This window comes from Trypanosoma rangeli, assembly GCF_003719475.1.
Source record: "Trypanosoma rangeli strain AM80 chromosome Unknown Tra_15.4_contig_00007, whole genome shotgun sequence".
Classification (NCBI taxonomy): Eukaryota; Euglenozoa; class Kinetoplastea; order Trypanosomatida; family Trypanosomatidae; genus Trypanosoma; species Trypanosoma rangeli.
Window position 1 is genome coordinate 21,907 of NW_021705751.1, and position 17,653 is coordinate 39,559.

General features: G+C 48.3%; 9 protein-coding genes and 1 pseudogene across 9 annotated transcripts, besides 10 other annotated features; all 10 read right to left on the bottom strand.

Annotated features, from left to right (window-relative positions):
* Positions 1-929: 929 nt before the first annotated feature.
* Positions 930-952: a microsatellite.
* Positions 953-1,019: 67 nt separating this feature from the next.
* Positions 1,020-1,047: a microsatellite.
* Positions 1,048-1,342: 295 nt separating this feature from the next.
* On the bottom strand, positions 1,343-2,434 carry TraAM80_00404 (uncharacterized protein; the record flags this gene model as incomplete). The annotated part of the gene is made up of 1 exon (XM_029377484.1): positions 1,343-2,434. The coding sequence occupies one exon, from the start codon at positions 2,432-2,434 to the stop codon at positions 1,343-1,345; it is 1,092 nt and encodes a 363-aa protein (XP_029242647.1).
* A 409-nt stretch (positions 2,435-2,843) lies between these two features.
* On the bottom strand, positions 2,844-3,815 carry TraAM80_00405 (Zinc finger Transcription Factor family member (ztf-7); the record flags this gene model as incomplete). The annotated part of the gene is made up of 1 exon (XM_029377485.1): positions 2,844-3,815. One exon carries the CDS (start codon positions 3,813-3,815, stop codon positions 2,844-2,846), a length of 972 nt encoding a protein of 323 aa, XP_029242648.1.
* Positions 3,816-3,986: 171 nt separating this feature from the next.
* Positions 3,987-4,008: a microsatellite.
* Positions 4,009-4,587: 579 nt separating this feature from the next.
* Positions 4,588-4,606: a microsatellite.
* Positions 4,607-4,681: 75 nt separating this feature from the next.
* Positions 4,682-5,524, bottom strand: TraAM80_00406 (uncharacterized protein; the record flags this gene model as incomplete). The annotated part of the gene is made up of 1 exon (XM_029377486.1): positions 4,682-5,524. The coding sequence occupies one exon, from the start codon at positions 5,522-5,524 to the stop codon at positions 4,682-4,684; it is 843 nt and encodes a 280-aa protein (XP_029242649.1).
* A 495-nt stretch (positions 5,525-6,019) lies between these two features.
* TraAM80_00407 (uncharacterized protein) lies at positions 6,020-7,447 on the bottom strand (the record flags this gene model as incomplete). Its single annotated transcript, XM_029377487.1, has 1 exon — positions 6,020-7,447. The coding sequence occupies one exon, from the start codon at positions 7,445-7,447 to the stop codon at positions 6,020-6,022; it is 1,428 nt and encodes a 475-aa protein (XP_029242650.1).
* A 111-nt stretch (positions 7,448-7,558) lies between these two features.
* Positions 7,559-7,586: a microsatellite.
* Positions 7,587-7,774: 188 nt separating this feature from the next.
* Positions 7,775-9,136, bottom strand: TraAM80_00408 (putative RNA pseudouridylate synthase; the record flags this gene model as incomplete). The annotated part of the gene is made up of 1 exon (XM_029377488.1): positions 7,775-9,136. The coding sequence occupies one exon, from the start codon at positions 9,134-9,136 to the stop codon at positions 7,775-7,777; it is 1,362 nt and encodes a 453-aa protein (XP_029242651.1).
* A 56-nt stretch (positions 9,137-9,192) lies between these two features.
* Positions 9,193-9,250: a microsatellite.
* A 608-nt stretch (positions 9,251-9,858) lies between these two features.
* Positions 9,859-10,132, bottom strand: TraAM80_00409 (hypothetical protein; annotated as a pseudogene).
* Positions 10,133-10,445: 313 nt separating this feature from the next.
* Positions 10,446-13,598, bottom strand: TraAM80_00410 (uncharacterized protein; the record flags this gene model as incomplete). The annotated part of the gene is made up of 1 exon (XM_029377489.1): positions 10,446-13,598. One exon carries the CDS (start codon positions 13,596-13,598, stop codon positions 10,446-10,448), a length of 3,153 nt encoding a protein of 1,050 aa, XP_029242652.1.
* Positions 13,599-13,756: 158 nt separating this feature from the next.
* Positions 13,757-13,788: a microsatellite.
* A 110-nt stretch (positions 13,789-13,898) lies between these two features.
* Positions 13,899-13,919: a microsatellite.
* A 73-nt stretch (positions 13,920-13,992) lies between these two features.
* On the bottom strand, positions 13,993-14,532 carry TraAM80_00411 (putative kinase; the record flags this gene model as incomplete). Its single annotated transcript, XM_029377490.1, has 1 exon — positions 13,993-14,532. One exon carries the CDS (start codon positions 14,530-14,532, stop codon positions 13,993-13,995), a length of 540 nt encoding a protein of 179 aa, XP_029242653.1.
* A 438-nt stretch (positions 14,533-14,970) lies between these two features.
* On the bottom strand, positions 14,971-15,306 carry TraAM80_00412 (uncharacterized protein; the record flags this gene model as incomplete). Its single annotated transcript, XM_029377491.1, has 1 exon — positions 14,971-15,306. The coding sequence occupies one exon, from the start codon at positions 15,304-15,306 to the stop codon at positions 14,971-14,973; it is 336 nt and encodes a 111-aa protein (XP_029242654.1).
* Positions 15,307-15,353: 47 nt separating this feature from the next.
* Positions 15,354-15,374: a microsatellite.
* Positions 15,374-15,391: a microsatellite.
* Positions 15,392-15,676: 285 nt separating this feature from the next.
* TraAM80_00413 (uncharacterized protein) lies at positions 15,677-17,242 on the bottom strand (the record flags this gene model as incomplete). The annotated part of the gene is made up of 1 exon (XM_029377492.1): positions 15,677-17,242. One exon carries the CDS (start codon positions 17,240-17,242, stop codon positions 15,677-15,679), a length of 1,566 nt encoding a protein of 521 aa, XP_029242655.1.
* Positions 17,243-17,653: the final 411 nt, after the last annotated feature.

The window sequence follows — 17,653 nt, forward strand, 5'->3', positions numbered from 1 at the left end:
TCATCTAACCTGATGCACAACTGACAAGGCCCCATCCCCCACAGACACACTCAAAAAAAAAAAGGACAAATTTAAGGCAGTGCTATTTTGTTTTGTTTTTGCACGCTTCACTGTCGTCTCATTATCCTTCTGACTCTGTCACGACAATGCGGGGGATGGCAAGCGGCAAACCACGACGGCCCATCACCTCCATGCAGCTCCTAATGCGCAACGCATCAAGCAGCATGCGGTGGACGCAAGCAAAAATATTTTACATCCATATAAAAGAGGACTTTAAAGCAGATACTGCGCGCGACTGGCCTTCAGTGTATATCCAATGCAACCCACTGGAGACGCCACGTCCTGGCAGAGGTCGCCGCAAAAAAAAAAAAATCGGCTTCTTCCACAAAAAGGTGGTATATACGACAATCGAAACGGATGCCATTCCCTCCTTGTACGGTCGACAAGAAGATACTTCTCTCGCTGAACGCAACCGCAATCCCTCCTCTTTCCATTCCTTCTATGTGATCCAGAAAGGGGGCGTCAATTTCATCTGGCGCCCAACGTGCATTAACTGTCCCCCCATCTTCTGTGAATAGCGTTCGCCCATTATGAAAGAATGAGAAGCAAATTCGGTAAAAATGGAATGTGCACCGACAAAAGGACACCTCAAGATGGCTCCACAGATGTCAAAGAGGTCGAACACTGCTTAAAAAACCCCTGGGCGCATCCCGCTGAATGAACAGTCCCCACCTACCTATGACGTGGGCAATGCCGCGCGTAAGAAAAAAGATAGAGAGGGTGAGTCAGTGCAGAGCCCTAAGAAGATCCGGAGTGAGGCGAGTCACAGCACACGCAAGATGGGGCGTACAGGCAGCATTCCGAGTGAAAAGGGAAAAGAGTGGTGTGGGCAGAGGCGCGGTTGGAACTAGCTGTGTGAGTAATAGAACGTGTATGTGTGTATGTGTGTGTGGCAAAAACCGCACCAACAACTAAATTGACAACGAAATATAACCGTGCAAAAAATAATAATAATACGGCAACACAAAACAAAACAAAAAAAATACACGCGGTGGAAATATAGTGAAAAACTGAGCAGTTTCTGGTTCCTCATTGGTTCTCTTATATACATAGTTTGTTACTCCATATCTAATCAGCGGCATTCATGTAATTCAATCCCTTTGCACAGCTCCATCCAACATAAGACGAGACTTCTTCCTTGCCTGGTCATGCAAGAAAGACCACAACCACAACCACAACAAGGAAAACTACTTAAATCGCTGTGTGCAGATATACCTTGCCAGACACATCATGAATTTACCACCACGCCCCCTCCCCCCCCCCCACTTGTTGTTGTCTCTTTTCAAGAGCATAGTGGTTTCTTTTCAAGAATAGCGAGCACCTCGTGAATACTAATGGTTGCTTCATGAAGGCTTACTTCACAGACTTCCAACAATTCATGAAGCAGCTCCTGAGAACTTGTCGTATCACTTTCACGATCAGAGTGTGAGTCAGTTATATGAGCCGCAAAGGTTGGGACTGAAGCAAAGGTATAGCCACGAACTGCTTGAGTGCGTGTGCCATGTGCCGCAACTGCCGCAGCGACAGCACCTTGAGAAGGGGTCTTATAGTATGAGTAGCTGTTGTCCGCCACGGCTGTTGAGGTGAGGGGAAGAGAAAAATCAGACAAGGGCAAGGTGGGGCTCTTCGGCCACTTCTGCAGTAAAAAGCTTGACCCAACAGAGCTTGGCAGGGGACCTGGAGCAAAGTGCGGTGTTAGAATCGAGCGCCCACTGCCAACTGATTCTGAACAGGGAACCAACGCAGTTCCCACACGTTGTTCAGCGATGATTTCCCCCTTTGCGGTTGCTGCCGCATTACTCACCATTACCTTATTCTCCTCCCGCTTGAGAAAGGCACGCCAGAGTTGGTTGTAGGTAACGCTAACACTCACCAACCCCTCCACTGCCCAAAGCCTCCTTACACAACTGTCTTTTTCCAGACGCGGAAGTTCGTCCATGTCCACAACCAGACGCAAGACTATATCGCTGGCATCGATATCTGCAATATCCACAAATATTTCGTGAATGCGTAGATACGCAAAGATAACACGTATTAATATTTCTAACGAATTCCACTGCTGTTCTGTTATCACAACTCCCTGAGATGCGGCTGTAGAGAAGGATGCCTTGGAGTTGGGCGACATCACACTCGCCACTCTGTAGTCTTGGAAACGCCAAATCTCAGCTACAGCACCCTTAACGGAAACCACAAGCGCAACTTCCGACGACATCCCCTTCTTGGAGCGGTGTGCCTGCAGAGCTTCTTCGTCCTCAAAGCACGGACCCAGATCAAGCATTTGCAAATTCCCAAAAATAAATACGTTGCAGCCCTTCAGTGGAGTCCTGCCATTGCGCACAAGACGAAGTAATTTTGGCATGAGTGCGTCGTCCATACTTTTGACCTATGCGTCTTCTTTTCTTTTTATTTTCCTTCTTGAGCCTCTCGTTAAAACTTGAAAATCCTTGTTTACCTCTACTCCTTCTTGCACTGTGTGCGCTCAATCACCTGTGCAGGTTGGTGTAGTACGTTGCGGCACAATTGGGAGCAAAACGACAAGGCCAAGGGAATTACACACAATGAACAAAACAAAACACAGTAATAATAAATACTATTAAAGTGTCATATTAAATGTTGTGGTTGTTTTTCGTTTTATCCGCTTTAATATCAAAGTTAAGCGCTTTTACCAATGACGCAGCTTTTTTTCCACAATTTCCGTTGGGTGTCATCCCGTAAACAAAAAGGGGAGAAAAAAAACATGAATCTGGAGTTATGGAGTAGACGTTGCAGAAACAGAATGCCCACTACATACTCCCCCTTTTCTGCCTACCTTCCGCCTGTTTCCTTGCCATCTCCGCAATGGTAGGCACCATGGGGTAGTCCGGATCCTCTTCTTCCTGCGTCAGGAGGTCACCTCCCACAACGACAGACGAGATGAATGCATCACCGCAGAGAACCGGAATGAGTTCACAGTCATCAGACGGCACCACGCGAGGAAGGGCATGGAGCGGGTGCTCCCGCAGATGCGCCTCCAGCGAGGATGCGACTATACTACAACGGCATTCCTCCACGTCAGTTGATTCACCGCGGTAATTAAAAGGGCAGGTACCCCGCGCCACACACTTGCGAATGACGTTGACAATTCTAATAATGTCGTACACGTCACGTACACCCACGTGCGATCGTACCGCGGCACGAAAGTCAACTCCATGGGCATCAATCATATGACTCAGGCAGTTTTCTGACGCTGTTTCGCATAACAAACATAGAGCAGGCTCGACACTCCAGTCTTCATCATCATCGTCATCATCAACATTCTCAGCAGCATTGTCGCCATTTGTGTTCTCTGCCTCTTCTTCTTCTTCTTCTTCCTCGTCTCCTTCCATGAACTTCTCAGCTGTAATACAGAAGGGTGCTAGTGTGGGAATTGTGCCAGTATCCCATTGGGTGTGACCCTCCTCCGCTATGTGTGTTATCAACAAGGCCTCCTCACCACAGTCCTTGCGACACACTGGGCAGTACATCCTTTCATTGCTGCGAAGGAACAACATGCTGCGCAAGTGCGTGAAAAACCCGTCAAGATCTACAATATTGTCATAGTTTGTGATATAAATGCCATGGGCGTCAGAGTAGTGTTCCAAGATACTCTGCTGCCCTCGCACTCGTTGCTGGCACAGAACGCAGGGTAGCTCAAGAGTGAGGCCACGCTGATGACGTGCCAAGATTGCCTTGCAGGAGGCCCGCAGCGTTGTTAGATCCGACGTGGGTCCACCCATTTGGCCTTTCTTCTATTCCCCTCCCTTCTTCATAATGCAAGAGCAAACACATAGACGTGAAGAAAATCGCGATCATTTCAAGGTGAACGACACAATTTAACAAGACACGGAGGGGGACGCCATACACACCAACACAGGGGAAAACACAGCCATGCAAAAAGCGGTAAAAATAGAGAGAGAGAGAAATAGAGAGGAATCAGGAGACGTTTCCGTCTCTCACAGCGGCCCCATTAGAGGAGCAGAGACAACAAAAATTAGCAAAAAAAAAAGAAATGCAGAAGTATACAAAGGAGGAGGCACAAATGTCATTGAAAATCCAGACATTTTCATTCACACAACAATAAAATATAAAACTCCTGTACACTTGGCATTCCGTAATAGAAGGTGATTGCATGATGACAACCTTTTTTCTTTCTTTCTGAAATATCCAGGGGGCCAAGCCCGTGGAAATAAGAAACAATGCTTATAGCTACCAGAGTAATTCATACTCCCCCGTTCTTCTGTTTTGTACCGAAGGATAATGTCCCACTGGTAAAAAGGCAGTATCTTTTTTTTCTTTTTCCCTCTCCTAAGGTTGGCTAGTTGCGCCACAAAGACGTGGTGTGCCCTCTACAGTAACGTAAAGCCGCGTGAGAGTGCAAAGTAAACGTAACGATGCAAACGAGAATACGCACAAACAAGATGAAAAATGTTCAAACCAAGCCTCCATCAAGGCAGAGATAGCATAGGGGTCTGCTCTACACATACGTACACATCACATATGGACAAAAGTTATATATATATATATATATCTTCACTACATCTTTGTTTCTTCTCCATATGTCAATTCATCTCTTCTCCTCCCCACTATTGAAACATTGTGAGGATCAATTCATCATCTGCCTTGACATGGGGCTGATGCTACGCTCTAGCTGTCGCGTCTCCTCCCTTAGCTTACGCCGCATCTCGTCAATAGGAAGCTGCATTTGATACTCAATCTTCTCTCGCTCCTCACGCAGGATGCTCCTTCTGCTGTCGCTGCGGCTACGTATGCTTGATTCCCTCGGTTGTCGAATCGGGGGTGATGCAGAAGACAAGTGGAAACTTTGCTTCAAGAGGGACATTTGATCACCTTTCAGGAGATCGTGGCTATCCCCTCGCTTCGGCGTTGAAAACGACGCTGAACAAAACCTATCCTTTGTCCCATCATCCTTCACGTCATAGTAGTGACTGCCGAGGGGGACTCTACTTCCAACGCCACAAATCGATAGCTTATTTTGACTATCATGCCGCATTGGCATCCCCCGCGGACTTTCTATCGTGATCGCAGGCCGCGGTTCATAGTGTGAAGGACCCAAAGCATGCGGTGAAGTGGACACATCACGTCGTGGCGAGACATAGTCTTCGTCTAGTAGTGATTGACCCTCAAACGGCTCAGGTATTTCTGCTGGCAGATCAAGAATGTCAGGCTGGAAGAGGTACACCTGACTGTTGTGCAGCAACTGCGTGGACCGCTCTAGGCGATCCCACGTGCTGTGCACATCGTTGAATACAACAGCCGCGCTCACGGCAAATATGCGGGGCACAGAGCGAAGACGAAAGACGTTGTTGAATGCAACAATGGAGCGGTTGAGAAGCTGTACCAGCGATGGGCCGTAGGAGTCGAAGAGAAACCGCAGGTTAACTTTTTCCCCGTCACAATCTGTGGCAACACAGATGGAGTATTGCATCCCGTCCCTACGTTACGGGTCTCCTCTTAAAAAAAAAACACGCACACACACACGTCAGAATAAAAAACGAAAATAATAACAATAATAATGGAGGTGCGTTCCCTTGCCTTTTTGTGCCGTCACCAGTTACCAACAGCAGCCGCTGTTTTACGCCCTTTGATGCTCCAAACTCGCAAGCTCGCTAAGACGAGGCCAACGTTTGTTGATGTCGTGTCCTCAATCACCCCCCCCCCCCCCAGTCTTTTCTATATCCTATTCATGTAGCATGCGGGGACAGAAAACGCGTGGATGAGAGAACCAGAAATAGCTGACGAGAAAGCAGAAGGAATAAAATAAAAATTTTAAAAATAACACAACTAGATAAAATACCAAGAAAGAAAAATGAATACAACAATGTATGTATAGTACAGTACATACTGGATTACAAGGGGAACAACAAGGGACAAAAGGCTGCCTATTTCAAAAATCAAACACGCAAAGGAGAAGCTCAGCATACTAGGAACGCGGCAGCGAGACATCCCTATTGTACAAAGAGGTGACACTTTCGTCATCCTGCAGCGTTGATTCGTCAACGATGATTTCTTCCTTCAAAAGGTCCCGCATGCGCCGTAGTGCGCATTTCACACGTGTGGAGTCACTTTCTGAGGGGGAAATACGAAGTAACTCTGCCACAAGCGCCTTTCGGCGCGCCTCCATCACACCAATGCGTGCGGACACAAAACTCACCATTCGGTGATCTTCTTTAACTTCGTCAAGCTGCTGCTCTATCAGTTCCTGTGCCACCATCTCTCTCGTGTCCAGAGACATGTGCAAAGAGGACATCAAAACTCGTTGTATACTGTTTCTTTTCAACTTTTCAATCTCTTGCCGTTTTGCAATCAGTTCCAACTCCCACTGATGATGCTTAAGATAACTGATGGCGTCTCTCAACTCATCTACAACAGCTTGTTGTTCCTTGTAGGCAATCTGATATACAGCCAACTCCACCTCGTTAGAGTGTTTCTTCTTCTCAATTTCCTTGTGGCTTATGCCGACGCGTTCGCGTAACCCATCTACAGCGCCGGAAATGATGGCCACCTCCTCATGCCGACAGAGTGCAAACAATTCCTCCATCTCCTGTTGAGCCTCATTAATAATCTTAGATCGTTCTTCCCATTCCTCTTGTATCACCGCGTATTGACGCCGCTCACTTTTTACTTTCATAAGTTCACTGCATGAAGTTTCGTACATGCACTTATGGCTTTGAACGTGCTTTGTCATCTTTTCGCAGAGGGACCGAGCCTCCTCTAATTGTTCCTCCATCTCGTTTGTCTCCCTTGAGAGACGCACCAGACTATCTCGCTCTTCCTCAAGCAAAGACTCGGATTCCCGCACCCACTTGAGGTCGTCCGCGCTCAATACCACCACAGTCTGCGCAGCATCGCCACTGGGTGCGGCGCCGCTGCTCGCCCCATAACTATTTGCCCCCCCAACAGAAGCAGATGTGGGCGCCTCAATTGCTGCAGCAGGAGGCGTCACAAGGTTTTCTTCCGTGAGTAGTTCGTTTTCGGCCTCTGCGAAATCGCTGCGGCGGTGATCACTTGTGTAAACAGCGCTTGGAGTCTCTGCAGGGTGGGCTTCTTCCATAGAGATGAACTTGGGTGGCGACGACCGCACTAGTTGCGTCTCAACTTCGCTCAATCTCTGTTTTTCTCCGCACAGACTGCCTCGCACCTCGAGCAACTTGCGGTAGACGTCACTTAGAGCGGGTATCAATGAACTCTTCTGCTTCACCTCGTTCCTGGACTTATCAGAAAACACAAAAAGTGCATACTTAGCGGAGCTAAGCTCTGCGACGATGGAGGGAATGTTTGCCAGGAACACCTCCGCGGCAAAGAGCAGGCGAGCCTCGTTCACTGTGGACCACATCGGGTCACTCGCCATTTCGCGTTCCTGGTTTGCCAAGTATATTGTACGTGTGCTTGTAAGTGTGTGATGCACTACGCCTCTCTATTTTTTACTTAAACTATACTTCTGAAAGACCTACGTGCGGTCTTCATCTTTTTTATTTTTATTTTATTTTGATACAAGCGCAGATCGAAAAAAAAAAAGAGCAATCACCACAAACATTTGCAATCAAGATGAACAATGGCACACGAGTGGCCCCTTCCTCAACAACAACAAACACGCAGCATCGGTGTGAAAATTTTCCTTCACAGTCCAGTTCCATATTGTTGCCGTAGTGGTAACAGTTCTTGAAAACACGCGTCATCAAGGGTCCAACACATCCACCGCCCTCCCCAAGAGTTGCTGCAGCGTCTCAAGAGCTGAACAGCTTCCATCTGCAGTTGTTTTTACAGTCGATCCCCCCGCTTCCTCCACGATATCACGAAGAAACCACTCACGTGGGTCCGCGAAATACGTCATGCGCTCCCCAGTAACGGGGTGCAGAAACGACAGCACAGCTGCGTGTAAAAGATGCCGCTTCACCCGTAAACGTGGTGCCACTGCACTTACTAGGCTCTTACTTTCCCTCGCTCTCGCAAGATACGTGTCATCTGCAACGGCGCATCCGCCGCCCACCACACCTGGCGTAGTCGTATCGTATAACTTGTCGCCAAGCACAGGGTAGCCTAGCTGGGCGCAGTGTAGACGTATTTGATGTGTTCTTCCTGTTAAAATATCCACACGTGCGACAGAGACTCCAATCGTCTTATCACTGCCTAAAATACGAATCCGAGAGATTGCTGGACGGCCGTGCTGCAATGGATTTTCCTTTAAATTATCAGAAAAGCATGTCATCTTCAATTTCTTCAACTTCATATGCTTCACCACAGCCTCCGCATTTTCCTCTTTCAGCAGCTTGTCAAAGAGAAAACCAATACGGTCACACATGACAAACACAGCCCCTTCACGAGCCGCACCAGCCAAGACAGCAATATAGGATTTGTTGACATATTTCTCATCTGCCACAAGCTCTTCAAACTCCTCTGCGCTCAGCTTGTATCTAGAGGAATCAGTTCGCTTTGCAAGTTCTTCCGTGATCCGCTCAGACTGCTGCTCAAACTGTGTGGAGAGAACCCTCGCCGCAGCAGCGTGCTTCGCCAATACAACTAATCCAGATGTCTCCTTGTCCAGACGGTGGACAGGATGGTACAACGCATGTTTTTTAGTCGCTGCGATCCCCGCCTCCCCATCCTCATCATTCCTTTGATCACTTTTTATGTTTGCGGCCGCATCCTCCCTAGAAACGACAGATTCCGCGCTGCGTCGCTGAAGCAGACCTACTAGCGTATTGCCAGAGTAGCGCCCCCCCTCTGCTACCGGCAGATTGCCATTCTTGACGCACACGAGAACTGCGTCGTCATCGTGCATAACGTGAATGTATTCGTCAACGTTCGGTTCAAGCTCCCGCGGGGGATCAAAACAAATTTCGTCATTTTGGCGCAACAAGTAGTCTCCGGAGGTTGATACAGTGTTATTATCGCCAGGTCTAAAAACCCGCAAGTGCCCTGCAGTCAGGTGCTGAGCCCACTGACCACGTGATAGGTAAGAAAAGCGGGTGCACAAAAAGTCCAGCAGCGTCTCTGGCAGAGCCACCCTTGGGCGGCTGTACCGAATCCGGCGGCCCATTTTCTCACAGCCCGCCAGCCACTACTGAGACACATGGGGGTCGCGCGTTGCAGGATGAGATGGAGAGAAGGATCAAGAGAGAGAGAGAGAGAAAAGAAAGAAAGAAAGAAAGAAGGCCGAAGGGGGAGGCAAGATGCAGGTCTTTAGTCGTGAGTCTGTTCATGATCAAAGTGTCGTGGTGCCGCAAGAAAAACAAGAAAAAAAAGATGCGCACAGGAACTCCAAAGACAAACAAAAACGAAAGAACCACGCAGAAGCCCCCCACACACAAAAAAAAAAGAAGACAAAAAATAATAATAATATCTTCCCTTTTACTCATCTCCAATAAGAGGAAGAGAAAGACAAATAAATAAGCAAAAACCAATACAAAAAATTGGGGGAAAAACATGTCTTTTTTTTTCAGTCATTTTTTCAATGGCTCTATCAAGTTATGGTACAGTTTCCACTCCAACTTCTCGATCAGACACCTGCGTCCCACGGCGTCGGCATGCACATTAGCATAAGGGAGAGACAAAGAAGGCCACTGGATATCACGAGGTATACTCAACACAGAGCATCCTTCTGCCTATCCAAATACGCTCCACGGTCGCGTAGCATTAGATTGAAGTGATCTCTCTCATGCTGTCCCATATAAAGAGAGAAAAGGCGGGAATAGACCAAGTGTGCCAGTTCTCTTACCTTTAACTCACACATAGCAATGTTTATTGCCTTAAGCAACTACATCTCCCTCCAGTGGAGATGTGTGCATACGGTCCGGCCGTCACAAAACGCGCACCCCGCACAAAAAAACGTGCTCCTCCTTGTCAGTAATATATATATATATATGGCTTGCCCTTCCAAAGAAATGTAGTCACCGGAGAAGACAGACCCACAGAAGAGACAAATATATATATATCGGAGAGACACAATTACGCACTCATCTTCTACATGACGAACAGACTCAAAAATTTCTTGTCACACTTCCCCTTGTTCTCCGCAACAGCTGGAGATGCAGATGATACACGTAATAAATCTTCCCTGCCACCTTCACTGCATCTATGATTCCCTCTATAATATACGCATATTATATGTGTGCGCATCCTTCACCTCCTTCTCAGCGCCTCCAATTGTGAAAACTAAGAACCAAAATAATAGCGATAAATAAATAAACCTACACTACCACACATTATTCACGCTATCGCTGACGCAGCTTTTCAAGTCTATGGAATCCAGTGGCGGATAAAAAAAAAACAGAAGACTCGTCCGCATTTTCACCCTCCTGCACGATGAAGACATTTTTTAAAAATAAAATATTTCCACGCGTTGCCCATCAACGAGCAAAAGACGACTCATCTCCGCTGAGCCTAAAGTGGACATGAACATCGCTGTCGTTGCCGCGGACGGCGTGAGGAGAGACAGCCAGAGACTCTATAAGCGCGGAAATAAGCTCTTTCACAACGCTGGACGGGATGCGGGAGCGAAGTTCCGTGAGACGAGTGCGCAGCTCCTCGTTCCCATCTGACCGTGCATTTCGGTACACGCGAGCAACGTCCTCCACATACGCAGGGTTGACAAATGCGGGGATACGCAGGGTAAGCTCCCCAGCATACGTGTTCCAAGTTTCCTGTCCCACAAAATATCTGCGCAACAAAATGGTATGTGGAGCATTGCTGTCAAAAGGCAAGGATACAGTAAGGTCCCTCTCTGGCGATCGATCCAACGAGGCCTTCACAATGGTTCCGCCCCTACCCCCATTAACGGCATCCACTTGCAGTGACGCATTTTCAAGCCCGAGAGACCACAGGGATGCCATCATTGGAGGTAAAGCAAGACGTTGCTCAAACACCACCCCCCCAGCATCGTCAATTAGCCGCACATTCACGTTATGTGGACGTGCAGAACTCATCCTCACAACAAACTCCGCCTTCCCAGTGTTGCCACCACCATTGCCATCTACTTCCGAGACAATACGAAGGTGTGGAGGGCAGACGAGTCGAAGTTGTACCTCTTCCTGCAGTTGCAAAACACTGGCATCTAAAAAGCAAGAAACTGAAGAAGTCACTTGTCCAGGCATTGCTACCGAGTCTGGAGCCATCAACGTGACTCGAGTTTCAGCACAAGGTACACCACTTATGGGATCACGTGCTAAGATGTGAACACGATGCACAGAGCCTGGAGGAAACGCATACCCCTGCGGTATCTGACCACCTTGTTCCACGTTCATGAAACCAGTTCCATCCACATCCACAGTTAGTCGACACGGTCTCTCCGTTCTAACATTTTTCAGACATCCACCCTCACAGGTAAACTGAAGAGAATCTGTTAAAACTGCAGCAACACCTTGAGCACGCTGCCGTGCCAACTCATTCTCATGATCGCGTATAAGTTGTAGCAGTAAATCCAACAGAGCACGCTCTTCTTGAACTTCTGTGGGAATGGATCCCCAACGGACTGGAAGCGGCGGCGGTGATGGGAGATAAAAAGCATTCACCAACGCCTTAGCAAGCTCATTTCGCGGTGGTTGCACAGGCAAGGTTGATCGGCGAAGTGATATGCAAATATTATTCGTCTCACGTGGGACCTCCGTTGTGGTGTGGGGTGAGAGTTGTATTTGTGGTCTGTCATCGAGGGTGAGAAACAGTTGCGTGTTTTCAGGAGTCTCAGCAGTCCTCAAATAAATGGGACGTTGAAGATGACTTTGTAGGCGACGCAAACAGTCCACAAGAAGCGGTAACAGTCGTTGACCGTTGGAAGACTGACTTGATGTAATATTTGACAACTCCGACACTACCTTGTCCAAACTCGTGCTATGCCTCTGAAACGTTTCAAGCAGCCGAGCAACAAGTAGCTCATCTAAATTTTTATCTATAGGTAGGTTGTTCAGACAGCAGCTGGCAACGGTACGCCCCGTGGAAAGCGTGGCGGCAGTCAAGGTTATGCTATGACCCCACGGCACTTGTACACTTCCACCCGCAGCAATTTTATAGGGTGACCCATTGTCCACAGCAGCTGTGATGCCGTACCCCACACACTGAATCTCATTCACAGTTTCGTTTATCTTGTTGAAAGATATTCTGGCTGGTTTCCTGAATAATTCCTCCGAGACAAAGCCACAAATAGCTGTGGCTTCAGAGGTGGTTGGAATGATGCCTTGAATTACACGCTGAGCAGTATCAAGATCGGGACTTTGCAAGGCCTTTGCAAGCTGTGCAATCCACGGTTCAGCTTCAGTGCGAGCTGCTTCTGCGATGGGTTGATGGAAAGTGCCTTGCTGTGATCCAATCTCAAACACAGCAAGTGAGGCATCATCCTGCACGGTCACGACATGAGGCGTGCCACTATCAACATACACCCCGGCATCACCACTGACGGGTGGAAGATTGTCAACACTGATTCGAGAAGGATGCTTTCCACTGATAAACCGTGCCCCGTGCGCACCCTCCGCAATTCTGAAGACCAAAGAGGTTCGTTCCGTTGACGGCACCACCGTATTGTGACGAAGCAGCGTTCGCCCGGAAGGATCCATGATAATGGTACGAACCCGATGCTCCATTCTATCAGGAAGGCGAAGTTGAGCAGTCCCATATCCCGACGCGGATGATCCATTGTCTCCAATCAACTCAATCATAAAACCTTCAGCTGTGGCGACAAATGTTGGTGGTGATGTATCCCCAGAGGGAGCTGGCACACACATTGTCTCTAATTCTGGAACACGAGGTGCAGAAAAATCCGTCGCCACAGGTTCCTCATATGAAGAAGTGAACGCTCTAGAGGAGATGAACTGCTGTGTCGCTGCAACACGAGGCAGTTGAAATGTAAATGGACCACTTTCCACTGCAACTGAGACGGCACGGTTCGGTGTGAGGTGAAGAGACTCACCGCTCCCACTGCAGAAAAGAACAGCGTTATCCTCATTCCCAGCGGTGGTTTGAACCAAAATGGTGGCAGGGGTTGGCACTTGTGTAGTTGCAAGTGAGGGAGAGAGACGCCGTGGATCCCTTATTTCTGCCGTCTCCAAGGAACACTCTTTGGCTTGAATGGGAATCTCATACCAGCCTTCGTTGGGGTAAATCCTCTCTCCGTCCACAGTTAAGACAATGCCATCTGTGAGCCGAGGATCCGGCGGTGCTCGCAGTCGCAGGACACTTCTCCCTTCGCTTCCACTTAAAATAAGCTTGCACTGGTGTTTCACACCACCTCCCTGCACCACGGCGTTGAGTTGGTAATCACGGCCGTCGTCAGGTACGGGCACCGCACAGCTGCCGAATGGGAAGACAATTGCCCTTGTCGGGCCACTGTCCACAGCGAGTTCGCACTGTAACGTCTGTCCTTTACCCTGCTGTAGCTTCTCAATAACGAGGTTGGCACCCGTTATGCGGAGCATAAGGACGGTAGAACCCTTTCGAAGCGCCCCCGTGTGTCCGTGATTGAGTGGCGGCTCCATTTTGTATTCGCCTCGGAAAGGGTAGCCCGCATCGTTCATATTGCACCCCACAGGTGGGAACCTCGCGCGAAGCGGCATTCTTAAAGTAAAGCTCTCTTGGAAAAAGATAATAAAAAAAGGTCCGCCCACGCAAAGACAATAATAATCCACCCCCTCCTACTGCGTTATTTTGGGAATGTCATAAATTACACACACACAGAGAGAGAGAGAGAGAGAGACAGACAGACAGGCGGACGGATGAGCAGCAATAAAAGAAATGAACAAAGAGGAAATCTCATAGGACTTAACATCACTAGAGCAGAAGCTGCTTCCCACACACCCACATCCATTCGAATGTTGTATTTATTTATTTATTTATTTTTCGTTCTAAAAGACGTTTTTTTTTTTTATTATTATTGTTTACAAAAAGAAAAAAAGAGGGACGACATCGCCACTACGCCGTAGTCCTTCTCAGAGCGTCTACGCGCTGACGTATCAAGTCGACGGTGGCCGCCAGGTCGTCTAGAGTATTGTTTTCCCGCACAACAACAATACTATCGTCGTAGGCCTTACGTGCCTCCTCCTCGCAGAGGCCTTGAATCTCAACCTCCATATTTTCATCGCGTTTCTGGTCGCTGTACTTGCGCGCGGTGAGACGCTCAAAGAGGACCTCCGTAGAGGTGCGCAGGACAACCACAAGATGAAACCATCGCTGTGGAAACAGTTCACTGGAGTGGTAATCCACAACATGATTGTCTCCGCCCACCATCATGGGCTCCATAAAGTCAAGCAACCGATCCTCATCGTCCTCCTCCACAATATGCGTGTCAAGCTCCTTGTCGTACTCGCTGTAGAAGCAGTTTTCTTTCACAATCGTTCCAACCTCAACCTGCTTAAAGTCACCAAGCTCCTGAACAAGAAGCTCAGCGAGAGACGTCTTGCCCGTTCCGGGCGTACCCGTGATAAGAATGTTTATGCCCTTGGGACGCTGCATGCCGCCCCTGTTAGTACCTTAAGTTCTCTCACAGCGGGATCGTTAACGTGTGCTGTGCTTGTTATTGCTGTTTCGCGAAAAGAAGAAGAAGAAGTCACAACATCACGTAAACAAGCTCCTCTCCGTTCTTTCACTTTCTCCCTTCTTCTCACCCCTCTGCGAGAGAAAACCAGATATATGTAGGAAACCTCCGTTCCCTCCACCGCCAGCAGAGCAAAGAAATGCACGGAACACTACCTAGTAGTACAGTGCCTCCACAAGCTGCAGATGCAAACAAACAAAGAATGCAGATGTACCAATAAAAAACACGCACATAATAAGAAGGGAACTCGCTTCGTCAACCATTCCACCAACGCAAGCATTGTGAATAAAGAAACCAACAAATAGTGGTTGTTCTTCCTCACCTTCAACCGTACCAACTACAAGGTCAGGAAAACTTCACTTTTTCCAGGGCGATACGTGAATCATCCCTTCACGCTTCCTCTGCTCATTGCGGAATCGTTCAAACTCCGCCTCAATGCTTTTCTCATGGGCGCTTTCTTCCTGTAATGGTGCAGCGCGGTGCCGTGCCCACATGTCAAGTGAAAGTTGCTTCATCTTTTGCATCTTCGATGAGGCAAGGCGATGACTACGCGACGCCCGATGATCTGACCAGTTTTTCTTCAAGACCGCCAGATGGCATGTCGCACACCATGTCTGGTCCGCCGGCAAGAGTTCCCTCGCCAGCTGCGACGGTCTCAGCTGACGTCCAATGTAACCTTTTCTTCTGAGCATTTCCACTATGCCCCTTTTACCCTTGAGAGAGTGCGTGCGTGCGTGCGTCTCTCTCTCTCTCTCTCTCTGTGTGTGTGTGTGTGTGCGCGCGACACGAAGGGGTTGAGTTGAATGCTACAGCTTCTGATGAAGATAATGATGAAAAGGAAGAAAATAATCTTCTATGCAGAAGGGCAGCGAACAACAAGCTTCTTAATCTCTTTTTCTCACACGCTCTTTAGTCCGAGCATAACTCGTCTTTTTGTTTTCCTGTATCCCGCAGCATAGTTCTGTCGAAGTTGCCGACATCATCAGCAGCAACACAGCATTCCACCAGACAGGGGGAAAAAAACGTATATCATCGTCAAGAAAGGTTAGTTTTTCCTTCGCCTCAGTTATTATCGTCATATTCGTCTTCATCCTCGTTGTTATCGTCGGAATTCTCAAGGAGAAAATCAGGCAGAGACTGCTGAGTGACCATTATAGGAGAATATGCACCACAACCGGATCGCACCGTGCGCCGCCGCAGGCTAAGACCGTCACCACTCCCTTGTATTGAAATTTCGTTTTCAAGACGCAGCGGGGTTGTGAAAGCAACACTGCTTCGAGCCGCATCATTAACGGTACCAGTCAACGTAGACGACATGTAAGAGTCATCGTCCAAATAGAATGAACGCAAAGGAGTACTTCCTTCCACCGCCTCGGCGGAAGCAGCAAAATTATCATGAAGAGCTGGTGGGAGGACGTCTACGAGAGGCACCGTATCTTCATCCTCGTCAAAGCCAAAAGTTGCTTTACGCAGCAGTTGCTCATACTGCCAGGAACGTCGGTCTTCACTGTCCTTTACATTTGTATAGGCACTACCGCTAAGAGACCCCGAGGTTAGGCATAGCGTACTCCCATCATACGCCCCTGTGGGAACCTCCGAGAGACTTATCCACGTCTGCACTTCGTCCTCATCCTCCTTCCTATCTCGCATTCTCGATCTTAGGTAGTCTTCCGGACATTCTTCTTCACCGGTACGCCGCCGCTTCATGCCAGCAGACGTTGAATCTGGGAGAGTAACTTCCGCACACAGCGCTGACACTTTCCAACTGAGATGGCGCACGAGTTCGCAGGGCAAGATACTAGCCCCAGTAACACCATCAAAGAGACGATGCACCTGAAGATTTCGCCTTTTAAGGCGCTGAAAGATGTCTTCAAACTTCTGTTCGGCGGAAGTGCCAATTCGAAGCAAACGTTCGCCCACCTTCAACTCAATATGTTGCTGCACCTTCCCGCCGTGAGTAAAGGCGTTGTCAGAGGCGTATGAGCGCACATGATCTCGACCAATCAGTGGGCGCTTGATACTACCATCCTTCAAGAGAGTGGGTGTGGTGGTTTTCGTGCACTTCTCTTTGACGTAATAAAAAAAACAGCAGATATTATCTTCGGTTACCTCCGATGCGTCATCGACGGCTTCGTAAATCACATTTTTCTCTTCAGGATTGGCATCCCGCTCTCTTGTAAAGTTGCGCACCACAATCCTCGGGAACTCCTCAAATATGCCTTGCGACGTTTGCGTGTTTGCCGCTCTTCCAGCGTCATCACTTCCGTCACAGCGAGAACATACATATGATCCGTTAAAACTGCAGCCACTGCCAGGGGTGTTACTCTTGCAAACACCACCACCACCGTTGAAGGCATGCGGGACGGCTTTTCGCGTAGACATTTTTGCGAATTTCTGCTGCGGTGCAGCTGAGGGGTGCACAACAAAGTACTGGTTGAGACGATATTCCACCCCTTCCGCAAGTTCTCTATATGTCAAGCAGCCCTTGTAAAAAGGCACCAGAACATCACCCCTGTAATCCTTCGCCGTGCCATAGAGGCACCTACTCCTTGAAGAAGTAAGGGGCTGGCATTGGTATAGGCTAATGCATACTGCACCGAGAGAAACAATAGCATCTTCCTCACGCATGCATACGCGTGACACCTTACACAGCTCGTCTCTTCGTCTAACTGAACGCGGTTTCCCACCCCCGTGCAAACGTCGTCTCCAAGAGTTAAGAAAGATGTGTTGAGAAACAAATAAATCAATAAAAAATGGAAACAGGATGTGAGGTAAAACAAGTACCCAGGCACGCAACAATAGGTGATTAAGTAGAAGGAAAGAGACACAAAGGTCCCTTTACCATATTTACTCTGCTCTCCTCGCTTCTTCTTTCTTCGCAATTTTATCTCAGCCGCAGCTCTCCATGTCTAAAGGGAAAGAGAGAGACACAACTACGACAAAAAAAAATTGTTGTCACACCAACAAAAAAGAAATCTTAACAAGACAAAAAAGAAATCAACTGATAAGAAGAGTAACCGGTGTTAGTAATGGAAGAGC